This window comes from Panthera leo, chromosome B2 (assembly GCF_018350215.1).
Source record: "Panthera leo isolate Ple1 chromosome B2, P.leo_Ple1_pat1.1, whole genome shotgun sequence".
Lineage (NCBI taxonomy): Eukaryota > Metazoa > Chordata > Mammalia > Carnivora > Felidae > Panthera > Panthera leo.
In genome coordinates, this window is record NC_056683.1 from 110,914,251 (window position 1) to 110,932,472 (window position 18,222).

Below are 18,222 nucleotides of genomic sequence, written 5' to 3' on the forward strand. Positions count from 1 at the left end.
CTGCAGGTTTCCGAAGCCTCTGCCCAGCTTTTGGCCGGCGCTCCAGAGCTGGGTCTGGAGCATCCCCACCTTCAGGAATCCATACCCAGCTGGGACGGTCCTTAAAGCTGTAGTCATTGACCGCTAAAATGGTCTCTTATTCTTTAATTTCTTGAGTGCAAACAGTTTAAAGCAACAACGGCAACTCATTGAGTCCCTACTGTCTCCGGTTCTCAAATTCCCCACCAACTCCAGCAGCAACCCGGTCCCTTTTCCCAAGCAGGGTCGGCGCTCCACGCTCCGGCCCTTGCAGATCCTCCGGAGCCGCGTGCCGGGCGGCTGGCAGTGCGTCTGCGGCCGCAGCGCGCCTTCTCCTCCCCTCCTCCTCCTCCTCCGCCTCGCGGGCTTTGCAACCGGTCAGGATGCCGTGGCTGCACCCCTGTTTCATCACCCCACCCCCCTTCCCTAACCCTCCTCTTCGTCCCTTCTCCCCAAACACACACAGGCGCTCGCTCATAGTGCTTCAGGCTCGGCTGCGGGACCAGGACCCACGCAAGCCCAGGAAGCCACGGACATGCCGCCCGGACTCTTCGCCCCGCGGTCCCCAGCGCCGCCGCCGCCGCTTCTGCGCCGCTTCTTCCCACCTAGACAACAGCCCCTCAAGAGGCAGCCCCGGCGGGGCTGCGAGAAGTTTACGTCTCTAGCAGGGGAGGCGGGGAGCAGTTGAAGGATCTGTTGTAGGAGGATTAGCACATTGGGGCGAGGGGAGGGGCAGCGCCGCAGCTGGACGCGGCGCGGACCCGGCAGCACTGCGTGCGGCAGCCACCGCCACCGCCGCCGCCGCCGCCGCCCGGGACCGCGGAGCCCGGACGCCCCCGCCCGGCCCGCGCCCCGCCCCCGCCCGCTTGGCCCCGCAGCGCCCGGCGCAGAGGAGCCGCGGGCGGCGCAGGGAGGCGGGCAGCGCCCCGCGCGCGCTTCTTCCGCCCCCGAAGCCGGCGCGCGGAGAGCGCAGGGCGAGCGCGCGTCGGGCGGCGGCCGCGCTGGGGGGCGTGGGGCGAGCCGGCGCGAGGAGCGGCGGGGGCGAAACTTCGCGGCCAGATGCCTGACGGCGCGGCGGCGCTGCGAGGCTGCCGCTGCTGCCCCTGCGGGCCCCGGGCGCGTCTCCGCGGGCGGCGTTGCCCGCGGCGCGGCGTGTGCACCGAGCGAGTGAAGGTATGTTTGGCGGGCGCGGCTGGAGCTGCTGCCGCCGCCGCGGCGCCAGCAGGTCCTAATGCCTGTCACTTCCCAGGACACTGGCAGCAGCAGCCCGGAGCCCCCGAGCCCTCGGCAGGTTTGCCTGTCCTTCCCCGCGATCTGATTGGATAAAGTGGGGGCTCGACGGTGGCCGACGTGGGACAGTCTGGCTGTGGCAGGGGTCTCGGAAACCATGGGTTATTGCAGTGGCAGGTGCACGCTTATCTTTATCTGTGGCATGCAACTGGTAAGTGACACTTGGGTCCTCTTATTCTGTAATGCGCCTTTGAGATACTGGGCTGGGGAGTGCGGTAATGGGTCTGCCATTGATTAGAATGGAAGGAAAGATAAAAGAGAGAAGGTGACAGATAGATTGCCTATGTTTAAAATGATTTCAGGGAGAGGCACTGTGGGGTACAGGGGGGGTGAGCCTTTCCACCCTCACCTATTTCTGTCCCTCTGGAGACAGTTTGGTAGGTGCGGGTTAAACTTGTCTTTAATTTCTTTAAGCAAAGCAAGATGTATCTCTTGTTCCTTTATGCTTTGCATTCCTGTTACTGTAACAACGTGGTTGTCACATATAATTTACTATACAGGTGTTAAAACAGAGAGATATGGAATTTTCGACTTTTCTTCTATATACTAATTTTTTTTTGCAGTATCTTTGTTTCTTTACTGACGTGTGTTATTTTTCAAGGAATATACGGTCTTGTAAGTATAATGCTCTAACAGACCACTATGTAGGGCAGATGGTATCCTTACACCAGTCTGATCTAGAAGCCACATTGAGTTCTAAAAGTATGTAGATTGAAGAGAAATACTTAAATGAACTCAGTAACACCACTGCCATAAACTGAACCAGTAGTCTTTAAATCGCAATTATTAAAAGCAATTCTAAGGAAAATTATTCAATCTCACATTATGTATGTAATTGCTCCTGAAATAGAGATATTGTCTGATCCTATAGGATGGAGAATTATATATGCTTTTTGAAGAATGTTGTATGTTTGCAAAGAGGCAAGAAGCCAGTAATGGAAAACATCAAGTCTATGAATTTAAATTCTCTAAGGGCAATTAAAGGAGGGGCTGAGGATAGTTTAGAGGTGAAAAATCTACTACTGTAAGTGGTTAATTTGAAGTGGGAGTACTTGCTCACTCCTGCTATCAAACAGCTTTCCTTGGAAAGTATAAATTAATCTGAATAGCCACCCACATTTCCAACAATTGTTTCATAAAGGCTGAAAGGACTACAAGATTGAAGGAGATTTCTGAGAGCCCAATCAGTAAAGTGTTCAAAAGAGCAAGGATTTCCTACTGAAACTGATAGAAGAATTCCTTAAGTGGTCTTCAATGTTTATCAATTGTCTTGAAGCCCAAGAGTGTTTGTTTTGTTGTTGTTGTTGTTGTTGTTGTTGTAGTGTTTACTATTTAGCTGAAGGAGTGCTTTTTGTTGCATATTGTCTTGGGGTGTTTGCCTTCCCCAGTAAAGTTATCTCAAGATATGTATTTTGATCTATGAATTTCTTAAGGACTTGGTTTTAAGAAAAAGAAGGTGGAACTATAAATATAATTTTAAGAATATAATATTTTTTCAGTGATGTGTAAACCGGTTTATTTCTCTTTTCTATATATTAATTTAAGTTTTGCAATGAAGGATTTTTACTCTTAATGATAAAGCTAATCAGAACAATGAGTTTACTTTGTTAAACCACTGGTTAGGCCAACTATGCCAAATTGTATAAACGTTATCAAAACATTCCTGTGTTCGTATATGATTCAGAAAAGAATACATTTGCTGATTCACTGTGTAAAAACATAAAACTGTGAGAACGAGTGGGTGGGTAAGAGTATTCTTTTGCTCTTTTCAATTAAAAAAAATTAAATGTGATTTAATTTTTAATTGTGTAGCATAGTAGGGCTTTATTATGGCAATTGTAGGCATTAGATCCATGTGACATGCTGTGTGATGAATACAAACTTCTCAAGAACTTAACAATTTTAGAAACACATAGATACACGAAAAAGAAACCTAAAGGTACAAAATGGCACAATAAGGCTAAAGATTCCTGTGTGTGTGTGTGTTTATTTATGTGTGTGCAAATATGTGATGGTGTATTGGAGAAGTGCTACATCACTTACGAAACAAATTCTGAATCAAAGCTAAGTTTTGTAACAAAATAGAGGCAGTTGTAATATAAGGGTGTTCAGTCTAAGCAGGTATACATTTGAATCTTAAGGATGCTCTGTAAGAATCATGTGATTTTTCCCATTCAGACTTTAAGTGCCACCAGGCTAATATAATTAGCAGCCATGTTAATGCAGATGCAGAACAAAAAACAAAGGACGAAGAACATTCATTGCTTTGATAAGGTGAAATGATCACATTTAAAAGACCTCAGAGATTCCTGGTGGTTGTTGCTTTGTAGAAATACAGTATTTAATTTTAAATAAAATAATTTCTTTGCAAATTAATAATTGCAAAGCACACACACGCTATAGGTGGATATATGTGTTTTCCTTTGCTCTTGATAGACCTTTAAAAACTTTTTGTATTATGTTTGAGTTATTATGAGTAGAAGTGGTTTTATAAGTAGCCAGGTTTCGGGAGTCAGTTATGACTCAGTACCATTGATTGATACAAAAGTTCACCTACTTTTGTTTACTTCCGAAGTGTTTAATGTGCATCCTGGTAACATCTGGACATGTTTTTTGGTAGTTATACAGATAAATCTTAGATACATTAAAATTAATGAAAGCCAGAAATAGTCTAGGACAGAACCTTTATTAAATTTCCTTGTTAAGTAACTTTAAGTTTCTGGAAACATTTATTTCCAATTCTGTAAGTGGGGTATCTCTATTTTAAATAGACTTAAAGAAACATTTATGTCTACGTCAACTTGCGACTGACCTTTGTACAGGATGAGGTAGCTCGTAGGTATGGTGGAGGTGGGAAGCTCATTCATCAGGTTATTATCAGAGCACACACAGTGTTTGATCTTTTAACAAGTGATGGACAGAGACAAACTCTCCAGAGAAATTTCTCTATCAGGATTCTATCTTAGCTTTTAATTATAGTAAATGTGCATTTAGTTTAATATTTGTCAGACTACAAGTGTGGATAAACATACATTCTTTTAAAAGTCAGGAAATCAGTTTATAAGACAAGAATTTAGAATTTCATGCCACAGAGATTCAATACAAAACTTCCATTTTATGAAAAAATATCTGCCTCTATGTATCATAAATTAAAATCTTTGAGATGTATGGTAATTCCAACTTCAGATTTTAGGGTGATTGGGATGAAAAAGGGGGTGATTTCTGGAAACAGATTTGTTCATGTGTACAGTTCAAAGTTTAAGCTCTTAATCTCAAGAAGGTAATTTTCTTTTTATCATTGCTGTCCTTAATGCTCAGAAACTGAAGATTTCAGATAGTAACAAACTCATCACTGCATTTGCTGTGTTGGATATAGTGGCACAGGACAAGAACAGTCAAACTTCTTATTTACAACTCAGCAGCTGGTGAAAAAGTTTCAGCTGTTTTTTTTTTTTTTCTTTTCTTTCTTTTTGTTCTTAAGTGTTTGGCTGAATCAAAGAGGACTTTATCTAAATGTTGCAAAAATTACTCAGATAATTCTCAGTGAAGACCACTTAGTTGTTATAATATCGAAGAACATAACTTATTTTAGTTTCAAAAGACACCTTTGTTTTCAGGGAAGAAAATTAAAAATCGTCCACATTTTTGTACACCAGATTCCTCTGTGGCACAAAGTGTATGTGCCATAAACTGCTAAAAGTACACATTTCTGTTTAGCAGATTAACCCTTGAAGGTGCCATTCTTGCCATGTGCTTTATGAAATATTGCTAACTTGGAGCAGGTGCACCTAAGAATTGTGTTAGTATACTTGCGTGCAGCTGTGTGAAGAAGCACATTGGAAACTTAAGAATGATCTTTAGTTTTACCGAACAGTGACTTGATACTGAGCAGTTACTAAGCATTTTTAGAAGTACACATTTATCAGAAAAGGAAGCCCTGAATGCATACATGGACTAAATAAAAACAATCTTATTATAATTATGGAATACTTTGGTGCTGTCAGTTCTGACTTTGTGCTGTGTTCATAGTTACATGGACCTTCGTTACTTTTTAAAGAACAAAGCGTGATGTGAAGTGACTTGAAAATTGCTGGTAGAGTCTTAGGATTTACCTCGGATACTTTTGACATGTTTGGAAATTCCTCAGAAATGTAGAACTGTACCTGCCGCAAACCTTCCCTAGTGAGATAATTTAAAATTTTAGATTTATGAATCTACATATGCCATTGCTAATAAAATCTTGTGAACATTAAATCTTGTGGACTAACGATTTCCATATAATGCTTCAGAAACTTATGATGTAAAAATATGCTAAGAATTTGCTAAGTTATAAAATAACTTTCTTCTTTCCATATGTTTTCTACTTTTGCATCCCAGCATTGTCTTGTGTGTATGTGTGTGTATTTTTTTTTTAGATCTGTTCTTTCATTCTGATTCAGTACTACTCTACTCTAATGTTTACCAAGAAAGATATAGACACTCCTTCCAGTGTCCAGCTCTCTTTCTTGGTTCACAGACCAAGTGGCAGTTCCTTTTTTTCATATACCCAAAGTTTCAAAGAGCCAATCTGTACAGAGCTGTTCCCCTGCTTTCTCAAATAAAGGCTTGGATGGGCAGCATCCCCTGTGCAGAATGCCAGAGTCATCCCTGGCATGAAGCCCATAAGTGGGCAGTGGCCCAGAAATGTGAATAGGCATTGCTACCTCCTTTTCCCTCTGATCCTGCTTTATTTGGGGGGCAGATTCTCTACTTGCCCAATCAAGAATTTTGGAATGGCAGCCAGGGACTCCTTGAAATAGGAGGTCTTTATTTCTTGTTCTGTTTCCTTTTCGTGCATGTGTGTGCTTAACAAAAATGAAATCCGAGACAGAAACACATTTTAACCCTTCTAGATTTATACCGGAAATAAAAATATTAGAATTATGACCTCAGTTGCATTCATTATTTGTATATATTCTACTAATGGCCAAAATTTCAAAGGATATACTTCAGTTGTGTTATTTGGTAGAATTTCAAGCAGCTCAGTGTAATTTTTCCAAAAATAGCTTTTGAAACTAATATTGCTAATAATGGAAAATTTTCTATTTCCAGGACTTATAACACTCAAATATCATACATCAAATACATACACAAGAAGTATTTCTGTTCTATTTTTTCATCTATGTAGTGAACTCTTCCAATTTTGGCCCCCTCTCCTCCCAGAGAACTGGGTTATTGTTTATTTTCAATATAATGAAATACATAGTCCATCGAGATAAAATGTATCTAAGGTTCCCTTTCCCCTGTAACAACAGTAGAAACAAATGTTATATTAACACTTAATTTCTACATATAGAATGGAACTAAGTGTGTGAAACTTTTGTTCCTAACAATTCCAAGAAATTGAAGGATATTTAAAAACTATGAAGAAATAAGATAAAATTATATTGTTTTCTTTCTCTGGGTTAAGGTAGCAATGTAATTTTAATCTGGATTTTTTAAAACTATTTCAGGTATATTTAGATTGGAAAGTTCATCACTATTTAAAGGAGTTACTTGCTTCATCTTCCTGAAAGCAGTGTTTTTCATTTTTGCTTAAACTCTAACCCAGGCACTGGGTCTAACAAATAGAAACGTTGGTGACATTAAGTCTGGTGGAAGCTGTAGACTTTTTTTTTTTATTCAACCTGGGATGGAATAAAGTGACTTATGCTAATAATTTTCACCTTTTAAGTTAATTATGGATCACATGCTAACTTTGATCTTTGTAGAAACTCTTTTTGAAAAGTTACGACAAACTGACTTTTTTGTGTACTTTGAAAAAAAAGTTTGTGCTTTGTGTTATGCTTTAAAAATCTATCTTTGTAAAATACTTAAACAATAATGAAAACTGTTAGCATGTATTCGAAGCTTGTTTTGGGCTAAATGCTAAATGAGTATTTTTTTTTTTGTTTCCCCCCACTGATTCCTTTCCAATAATTCTACAGCATAGGTAATAGACACTAATATCCTCACTTTACAAGGGAGAAAATGGAGATTCAGAAAGTTTTAAGTGACTTTTCTTAACTCACTCTCTTAGCAAGTGATAGAGTTTGTGCTCAAACCCAGGTCTGTCCCACCTAAAGCCAGACTGAGCTTCAGGAAATCCCTTCCACCTTCCAGGTAACATGAAAGGATACAGCTGTCCTAGCTTCCATTTCTTTTACTAACAAAGGCAGCATCTACCTACTAATTCCTGTTGAGCCAGTAATCAACAGAAGCCTAAGCAGGCTCCTGGAGGGCTGTTGGTACCAGGCTTCTGTCCAGGCCTGACAGGCCCAGGTAGACTTGGGGTTTCACAACTAGGAGTTGCTGGTGCCTGGAGTACTCCGGGAATAAAAGGAGGCACCAGCCCCTCACAGTTAGCTTTGCTTGCTGTTCACACTAGATTTCAAGTGTGCCCAAACAGTGCAAGACATACTTATAGTTCTGCCCTAGAAAAGTGAGCCCTCATGATGAGGTTGTGTTTCTGTCATTTTTCAAGGGGCAGGGGGTTGGGGTGGGGGGAGAGTTACAGCTACTGTGTATTTCAGGCCAATTATTGAGAAATAAGCACAAAGTATGAGCTGGAAACTTTGATATGAATGTTTAAAAAAAGATTCTATGGGAAATTCTTGTTCCTTTTGAAACCAATTTCTGATGAATTGCTAATGCAGAGTAATGTTATGTACCTGTTGTTGTTGTTGCTGTTTTTTAAAACATGCCCCACATCCTAAATGCATCCAGACTACTGATTGGTGAGAATATAGTTACAATTAATTGTTGTGGGAAATAACCTGGAGTAATAGGTTGTTTGAGATAAGAGCACTTGTCTGTCTTGATGGTGCATCAGAATCACCTGCAGGGCTTTTTTTCCAAGTCAATGGGGCCCACCCCAGGACTTCTGGTTCAATAGGTCTTTGGGAGGTCCTAGACCTGGAATTTCCATTTCTGAGGAGTTCCCAGGTGACAGTGACACTGCTGGTGAGGGACCAAACTTGGAGAACTACTGACATAAAACACAGGTCTTCACTTAGGGTGTTACATGAATACACAAACCTGTTTCTGAAAATTTTCAACCCAACTAGATAATTAGCTCATTCTTCCTTCGGCCTGTTATTACGTGAACAAAAAATTCTTCAGGACCAAGTGTGTCTATTTCTGACTTCTAGCTTGGTCCTATTCAGAAGTTTAAATAAGGGAAATAAATGGAAGATCTTTTCGCAGCATTTGTGTCTTTGTAGTGAATAGAGATCACGAAAAATCTGAAAGGGATTCAGTACGTCTAGCCTATACGCTGTATGCCTGTCACGCTGGAGCAGATTTGGTTCCTTCAGTGGCCTCTCTCTGCTAACCTAGCCCTTCAGTCTGAATTTCTGGAATAGCTTCTCACTGTTGCCAAGCACAACCTTGGGGGAGAGAGAGAGAGAAAGGGGTGTGCTGGGAAAGCACTGGATTCAGTGAGGGGGCAGATTTTTCAACACCTAGCCAGCCTTCTGTACTGAACAACCAAATAACTGTCATTTCCTCCTTTGAAGAATGAGGCAAATCATTCCTGCTTAAGGAGCATGTGCGGTGGGGGGGGGGGGGGAGCTGGAAGGGGTGGGGAAGGCTCAAAGTTTACACGTGAAAGAGCTTCACACATGTGAAAAGAGCTTCCTAAACTTCTGATATCTAGAAAATCTTTGTAATTATTAACAGTTGAATCTTCCAGAACTGTTCCCCCAGTGGCGGTAGGGGTAGTTATGGGCTGTTTATATATCATTTGGCCAGTGGCCTTAGTTGTAACATCTGATTTCTTGTAGAAACATTTCTTTCTTTCTTATCATTTGAGGGGAAATGTAAGTAAGGATTATAACACTAGGTTCAGATTATTTGAAATGCATATGTGTCTGATATACCTTCTTGAAGTGTTCATTAAGAATTAATTTAAAGGGCGCCTGGGTGGCTCAGTGGGTTAAGCGGCCGACTTCGGCTCAGGTCATGATCTCGTGGTCCGTGAGTTCGAGCCCCGCGTCAGGCTCTGTGCTGACAGCTCAGAGCCTGGAGCCTGTTTCAGATTCTGTGTCTCCCTCTCTCTGACCCTCCCCCGTTCATGCTCTGTCTCTCTCTGTCTCAAAAATAAATAAACGTGAAAAAAAAAAAGAATTAAATTTAAACTTACAAACCAATCAGCATGGTCCTTCCTCAGGCTGGCGTTTCTAGAATTGTGTTCCATGGGCACAAGTTCTGCAAAATGCTCTATTGCACATGAGCTCTGAGGTTAAGTAAGTTGTGGGATCTGCAGGCTTTATCCTCTCTCCTACCCCCAGGGGTCACAGCACATCTTCGAAGCTCCTAGAAGTCCTACACGAGAGAAACTCCTGCTTAATTCCACAATTTAACTCCACAATACTTATAAAGTGCTTGCAGTGAACTAAGGACCTCTTTTCCTTCTATCCCCTATTAATCTTCCATGGAACTAGCATTTTCAGAAACACTTTTAAGTGAAATATTACTCTAGGCTAATGATGCACCCTAAAAGTTAATAATATTAAATTATTACCTAAACAATATTTAAAGGCTAAAAATTCAGTACGGAAACTCTTAACCTACTTAGCAAGTATTTAACAAAATAGTAATACATAGAGATGTTTAAGAATATCCAACACTATTATCACATAATTAAAATAACTGAAGGGGATCTTGTTTTCATATACTTGGCTCTTATTTTTCCTGTATTTACTCGAGTTTCTTGAATTATGTTTCAGCCACTAAAATCACAAATCTTAACTTTGAAACTCAGGTCTGACTGGTAATGGTACAAAGAAGGCAACATGTTGCAGTGGGTTTCCAAGGATATTTGGAACTTGAGGACCCCTGGGGGGAGGGCATCTGCTGAAGCACTTTGTTATAAAAGTTGCAGGTGAGGAGCAGTGCCAGCAGCCTACTTCTGACCCATGCCTGCTCTTCCAGCATGGGACCCTAAATGTCTGTCTTTGCAGGGCTGGTGGTAAGGGGTTCTCCTACTGACTTTTGTTTTCTAATCAATGCACACACACTAAAACAGTAACACATTTAAAAGCCTCAACAATGTTGTGTTCTTTGAAAACAAATGGGTCTTAGACTGGAATAGAGGAATCAAATCTCTTCTGTTAACAGAAGTCTTTGTATGCATCTGTATGATGCTAATGACACAACAGAATAAGGAGGTGTTTCAAAGGAGGCTGTTTTAACTGACAGCCATGTGTCGAATGATAGATGGGTCAGTATTACGTCTGAAATGTTCAGGGGTAGGGAATTCATATGAGCCTACTCTATAGGAACTTCTAGCCATAGGAGATATGCAAGGGAGATCTACTAGAGTATTATTTTTATTATTTTTAAAAATCTTTTTTTTGTTTTTGAGAGAGCACAAGTGCGGGAGGGGCAGAGAGAGAGGCACAGAGGATCTGAAGCAGGTTCTGCGCTGACAGTGGTGAGCTTGATGTAAGACTTGAACTCACAAACCGCGAGATCATGACTGGAGCCAAAGTCGGATGCTCAACTTACAGCCACCCAGTTGCCCCTAGAGTATTATTTTTATAAAGGACAGTTTCTGATGTCACTAGGAAATGGAAAGTGGGGAAAACTTTTACATGTCCCAAGGAGAACATTACAGCCTAGTAGCTAGCTGCCTTCTGTGATCTTGGCCCCTGGAGAAAGGCTCTGCTGACCTGCCTTGGCATTGAGCACTTCCTTTGTTATGGCACCTGTGGTGGTGGAAGGCAGCTTGCTCCTGGAGGTCATAATTTATCTCTGTGAACACAGTGATCCTCACTTCACTTTCTCAATCTGTAAATTACGGGATAGTTGACCTATAGTAGATGGTGTATCTAGATGCTACCTATTTGCTCCATTTGATTTCTCTGAGGTGCAGATATGAGATAGAGTCTGTGGGTGTGTTTAACTCCAGTTATTGGGAGCGATGGAATGAGCTACATATTTGAAATCTCTAGAAGCTGTTGTAGACTTGATAATTAACAAATGTAAAGAGCTCTGGGTCTTTTTCCCCCCTTTTCCTCCTTTTGAAATAATGTTTGCTTGGGGTGCCTGGCTGGCTCAGTGAGGAGAGCATGTGACTCTTGATCTCAGAGTTGTGAGTTTGAGCCCACGTTGTGTGTAGAGATTACTTAAATACATAAAAATTTAAAAAAAAGGCTTGCTCAAAAATTTGATGACAACCTATAACTTGTGATTTTTCTAAACTATTGGAGCTATGTATAGCGTTATGTATTTCTTACCCTTATCAGTAGGGATTAATGGAGTTTCATTTTTGCCCATCTTTCATAAAATGTGGTTCTATTTTATTTGGTCAAAGGATAGTAGTTAAATTATGACTGTTCAACAGTGTTTATAAACCTAAGTTTTGCTTTTATTTGGCTTGGTATTGAAAGTTTTCTTCTTTCTTCTAAAGGACAGGGTTGGGGAGGAGGGGAACGTTAGGGAGAGGTGGCTGGGTCCTGAATGTATAAGGGTTAAAAGGCAAATAATACTACTTTACTTAAAACGATGTATACATTTTTAAAGGATAGTCTAGTGAAGTCTGTGAAGATGACTGCAAATTCATTAATGAGTTTTCTCAAGAATGTATTTCTGGTTTTATCTACAACATTCTTGAGAAGTTCCACAAGCTCTTAGATACAGGGGACACTGCTCTCCCAGTTTGCTATTTTGTAGACTGTCTTGGAATAGATTTTTTGTTCAAAAAAACTGTCCTAAAAATCAGGCAAATGGTATAAGTTCAGTTTACATTTAGTACATGAAAATCTTATAATAACAGTGTTTAGTGACTTTTAATTATATGCCTCTCTTACTTTAATTCTTAAGGGAAACCTGTTGGTTTCCACTTTCTTTTCACAAGAATGAGATAGTGATGATTGCTATGTTATTGCGCTTACTTTGAATCTAGGGTTAAGTACCATAGCAGCCTAAAATACGAGCTTTTCCCTTAAGTAGAGAAAGAAACCCCAATGAATTTTTCTGAGATTTCTATAGCAATTTGATGCAGACTTTACACGCAAAATAGTTCTGTTGTTGCGTGTAGGCCCATTTTTAAATGTAATCTTTCATAATGTGAATAAGAATGTTACATATTGAACTTTAATAGGGATAGGTGGACAAGTGTTAGCAAACTTACTGAGGCAGAGGTAGTGATCTCAGTTTATATAGGAGGGATTTCAACTGTTTGGTTGAATAGCAATCTGTGACATAAAAATATCTTCTGTTACAAAGTCTTTGGGAGCCTGAAAGTCTCCCTCATGTGGTTTGAGTGCAGCAGTACATTACTGTCAGAGGCTGAGAAGCAGCTCTATCTAGGGCCCTGCCATGGGGCGTTGGCAGAGGAAGACCCGATGAAACTCTAGGAACCAGCCTAGAGTTGATTCCTAACCTGCAATGGTGTGTTCCAGTTATGATTGTTTTAAAATGAACAAATGAATTAATGAACAGTGGGAGGAAATTAAGTAATTACTAAATCAGCTTCAAGAGGAAGGTTTTATGAAATGTCCACACATGAATAGCCTAATGACAAGTGCTGAGTAAATTAAGTGTATGTTTCTGTCCTTTTGGCAATTAGGATATGGTCTAGCTGAAAGGAATGTCAAGCTGTGCTTCTATCACGGATTGATCTAATATTTAGTGGTTGTAATAACTGAAGATTAGTTTAAATCGCAACCTGATTCTTATTATTTATTTATTTATGAAGCCATACTACTTGCTTAATGTGATAGTACTTAAAAATGCTTTACTGTTCTCTGTTCATTATGTACTGTAAGATTGTATTTCCGCTTACTATAAAGATCTGTGTTGGTGAAAAATAAATGTTGATGTAAACTGGGCCATTTTTTTAAAAAAATGTGAATTCATATATTTCAAATTCGTATTATTTAGCTTTATTTGCTGCAATTGATATAACATTATATATCCCAAAGATTTTCTTAGATCAGAATGAAAATAATACAGTGAATTCTGTCTTTCTATTTCACATCTCTCTTCACAGCAGTACTTCTTAACTGTTGGGTTTTTTTTTTTTCCTGCATGATAGGCTCTTTTGAGAATCAATGAAAAATTATGAGCTTTCTCACCAGAAAAATGCCCATACGACTTGAGGGGATTCACAAATTTCTCAACCTGATGCGTGAAACTTAAGTGAAACTGCTGATAAATGTTTCCTTTCCTTTTTTTTTGGGGGGGGGAGTCTACCATTTTATCAAGATACTTATTGACAAATTTAATTCAGTTACGTTGCGTTTTGTAAAAATTTTAGGAGATTTTATATATATGCTCAATATATATTATTCAATATATATTTGAATGTATATATGTTCAATATACATTATTTATGATGTATTGTAAAGATAACATATACACATATGTAAGTGCGTGTGTGTGTGTGTGTAACTCAAGGTAGAAGAAGCAGAGTCGAGCTGGGCAGTGGAAACAAACCAGGCCTTTGTCTAGGAGATTAAATGTTATGTGTAGTTACCTGCAGTGTAACATGGGAAGATAAGAACTGTAAAGGAAGTAAGAATGAAGTACTATGGAGGTTTGGGGCAAGTGATCAGTTATGTCTATATAGGCTGTTCACGCAAGGTTTGAAGCACTGGCGTAATTAGACCCTGCGGAAAAGAGAATCCCAGGAGGAAGAAATGATGGGGGTGCCTGGCTGGCTCAGTCAGTAGAGCGACTCTTGATTTTAGGGTTATGATTTCAAGCCCCATATTGGGTGTAGAGCTTACTTAGAAAAGAAAAGAAATGATAGGAAGAAGGTGAGAATGAAAGTGTATGCACGGGACATTGAACAGTCAGGTTCGCTGGCAAGTAGGGGAGAATTGGGAGGTGAGGCAGGGAATGAAATGGGCAGGGGTGCAGTTTGTGGGTGGACTGAAGCACATTTGGAGGGAGTTTAAACTTTATCGGTAGGGTACGCAGTTGTACAGATGTAAATTCTCCAGGTGAATGGCACAGTCATTCACCATAGCGGGATAAGAAGCAACACCAAGTGAGAGTGAAAGCCTGAGGTTTGGAGCAAGCTCTGTGGGGGAATGTGAGGGCTGAGCAGCGATAACTTAAATGATGGCTAAATTGCATCAAAGGCCTTATTGAAACTGGGTGGCATGCATTTGCAGGGGAACTAACTACTTTTCCATCACTCCCCATCTTTCTAAGAATTGGAATGGGAAAGCAGAAAATGGAAGTTTCCTTGTTCTTAGATTGAACAAAACTGAGGGTGTAGGAGGGCTCTAAGGGGTCTTGAAATAGGAGTTAGGACTGGGTGACCATGAGTAGGATGTCAGAATCAGAATGGAAGGGGTGGTTAGATTACTGGAATGCCATTGCAGATGTTTGAGAACAGAAGGTGGGTTCAGCTGAAGGGAGATAATAGAAAAGGTAGTTGTATTAGTGGCTGTGGTGAGATAATATGTATAGGGGTTTAGGTCTTGGACAGGAGCATTGCCTGAGGGGGATGCAGAGGCCCTTGATTGGCTGGTGAATTGGGTGGAAGGTTCAGTGGTGAGAAGGATGACAGGCCATGAGGACCAGCTGATAGAAGAATCCTCACTGTATATTTTGGCTTTATTAAAGATGATCAGAAATAAGATATGAAGAGGAACACAGCCAGAAAGAAGAGCGTTGTAGGGATTATAGGTAATTGTGAGAATTTGGGGAGAGTTTGGTGTAAGCTGGCAATTGGAGCTGGAAAAGGAGGGTGGTTAGTGGGATTCAGGAGGATGAACTAGAAGAATTGAAATGTTTAACAAGCATGTTGAGTGGAGTGATGAAGGAAGGGAAAGGTAGGTTTCAGGTAAGGCGGTTTCTCAGCTTCTGCAGTGTTGGCATTCTGAACTGGATCATTTTTTGTTGCATGGTGCAGTTCTGTGCATCACAGGATGTTTAGCAGCATCACTGGTCTCTAGATGCCAGCAGCATACTCCTGGTTGTAACAACCAAAAATGTCTTTAGACATTGCCAAATTACAAAATAGCCCTCTTGCTGAGATGCACTGAGCTAGAGCAAAGCCCTAGAAAGAGCACTTAGCAGTAACAGCAGGTTTTCTTCATACTGAATTTGGAGTTGTCTGGAGAACAGTGGAGGCGATCATGAGGGAAGAGTAGCTTTGAGCCCAGCCATTGTGCACCTGTGACAGTCAAGCCCTATGCACTGTGGCCCTGGGTGACCATCATTGGGAGCTCTATAAAAAGTCAATACCAGCTTTCCTTCCCTCAGCCCCTTGATATTTGGAAATAAAGTTTTTAGGGAAGTAGTCTAGTCATGTAGACATTTTGAAAACTTTCTAGTTGATTTTTATTGTGTTTTGAAGCAGGTAGTAAATGAAGAGAGCAGGCCGGTGGGTTAGCAGCTATGGAGGTGTGGGGGAAAGTAGGAGGAAAGGAAAAGGAGATTGGGAGATAGGTTGAGATATATGTTAGGGACGAGGAGACATACATTAGGAATTGGGAAGGTAGCTTGAGACATCCAGTAAGCATTTGTGGGAATATCTACTGGAGAGGCACTGCTGAATCTAGATTCATTTGAAAGCTACTTTTTAGGGCCAATTATGTGCTCAGCCAAGCCTTTGCATTCTTGGCTGTTTTGCTCCTTTTAGTTTGCACCAGGTGGATGTTATCTAAAACCTGGTGAATGTTATGATCTTTCCTTTGGTGCCAGTAAAGACTGTCCATGAATATTTGACACTTCTAATTTGTTCTCTCAACTCTGATAGTTGCTAAAATGTGCACGTACTACATGTATCTTCATGAAATGGCTTAATTAAGAAAGATTTCATATGAAGAATACATATTAATTATGAGATAGACATGTAACTGTTTATATGAAGAGCAAGATACGAAATTTTAGATCAGAGTGTGAGTTTTTAATTTAATAAAAGATTTGGATAAGAGTTAATATGACTGCAAGTTAAAAAGTAAACCTTTTTTAAGGCTCTAAAGAAATTTGGAAACTTTTCCTTACTATTATGGAAATGCACAGACACACACACACACACAAATTATAACCACTGCCTTTCACAAACTTAAATTAAAAAATGCTTAAGCTATTAATGTTCCTTAGGTGATCCCCCAGACCCAGAATATTCAACAGCGTTTTAATATTTGATATCCTGATTCACCAGAAGGCCCAGTTATTGCTAAAGAACTATGGCAAGACAGCAGAGATTAATCTTTTAAATTATCCTATCTTATACTGTATAATTTCTCTTGGCCCAACTTGATTTCTTTTGGTAACGCAGTCTTTTGGTGGACTCTGATTTGTATGCCTAGGGCTAGGAGAGTAAATTACATGACTTCTTGAAGGTCCTTTTAGCTTGAAGATTTTATGATTAAATCTTTCATTTAAAAATTGTCTCTTTCTGGGAGATCCAGGCTAGAAAGTACTTTTCCATCTTCACATTTGTATAGAGATAAATTAATATATCACCTCATGCAGTTTTCTTAATACAGTACAGGCAAAATAACAGTAATAGAGGGAAGGAAAAAAACTAACATGAATACCTCAATAAACTTAGCACCAGATGCATATGATAATTGCAGTTATGTGCAATCTTCTAAAGATGTACGTAGGTCCTCTGAAAGTTTAGTTGTGTGGAAGGTGTGTGTGTGTGTGTGTGTGTGTGTGTGTGTGTGTGCATGTAGTGGATGCAGCGGGTGTACAATGGGAACAAGGAAGAGAATAAAAATGATGCTGTTCAGAAGAATTGACTCAGGTGTGTGTGTGGATACATGTAAGAAAAGGGAAGTGGGCTTTCTTAGAATACACTCTGCTTTCCTTAGCACATTGTTCTGGATGTGGTCGGTTTTCAGCAGGTCCTGTTAACTGGATATCCTCAGTGCTTAGGGTGAAGAGCAGGAACCTGCATAAAGCACCAATGCAGAATGAAATAGAGGCAGAATGGAGAAGACTACTGTATTCAGATGGAACCGGTGGAAGTTTAGGTAGGCCAGATTGCAATCATCCCCACTGGAATTCAGCCAGGACACACATTAGTGCATGCTACTTCCTGTCTAACCTAATTAAAGGATTGTTGAGAACTAACAAAGTTGGCTGACTTGCAAAAGTCAGTGCTTGCTAAAATTTGTAAGCTATAAGTGCTTAACAGTATGACCTAATTTTTATGCTGGGGTCATCTTATTAATTAAAGTTTTCCAATCATCTAATTAGAAAATACAGTCTGAACTGAGTCTGGAGGATTCCCAGCCTTACTTGCTAATTTAAAGAAAAGTGGAAACAAAGAAGAACGACACTCAATTAAAGCAATGTGATGGAAAGCTGGGTTCTGGACATGCCTTCAGAGATGCGCCATACCACCGGGGTAGTTATTTAGGGTGTACTTCCAGTAGAGACATTAAAGGGACACCAGTGAGTTAGCTTTTAAATGGAGAAATCTGGGCCAGCCCCCAAATTAACTCTTGGACTAGAATACGAGTGCACACTGGAAAGCTGGAAGGCATGACCAACATTACTGATTTAAATGAAACAGTTTGCTCATTGATGTTATGCCTTATTTTTTCAGCTCAAATAGTACTTAGTCAAAATAGCAGAAAGAGAAGGAATAGTCTGATAAGATTGTAGATGATTATGTGACACTTAAGTACATCTTTTCTCAGGGGAAAAAAAAAAGTGGATAAAAGATTCTGTGTGTTTTCTAAAGGTAAAGTTCTATAGCTGAGATGCCACATTCAGTCCTGAATTTAGTCCTGGGGTTTATTTCTCATCACTGTCTTTATTTGCTCACCATGCTGACAGCAGTGCTGTATCTAAAATTGGGAAGAAAAAAAAAGACCTCAAAACATTTTATTGAACAGCTATTATGGGCAACCCACTGGACTAAGCAGAAGGTATTAAAAGAAGGACAAAAAGGATGTGGTCAATGTAAAACAT

The 18,222-nt window shown here is 40.3% G+C and overlaps 1 protein-coding gene across 3 annotated transcripts in view; it reads left to right on the forward strand.

Moving 5' to 3' along the window:
* Window positions 1–1,398: 1,398 nt before the first annotated feature.
* The window catches only part of NKAIN2 (sodium/potassium transporting ATPase interacting 2), a 980,716-nt gene continuing 963,892 nt past the window's right edge, over window positions 1,399–18,222 (forward strand). For 2 of the 3 annotated variants that reach the window (XM_042939744.1, XM_042939745.1), the window contains exon 1: window positions 1,400–1,459. In XM_042939744.1, coding sequence (XP_042795678.1) covers window positions 1,406–1,459 — 54 coding nt within the window. In that variant the 5' untranslated portion in view covers window positions 1,400–1,405. Of the gene's footprint in view, window positions 1,460–18,222 lie in introns of all 3 variants that reach the window. The other variant, XM_042939746.1, reaches the window with a different exon arrangement.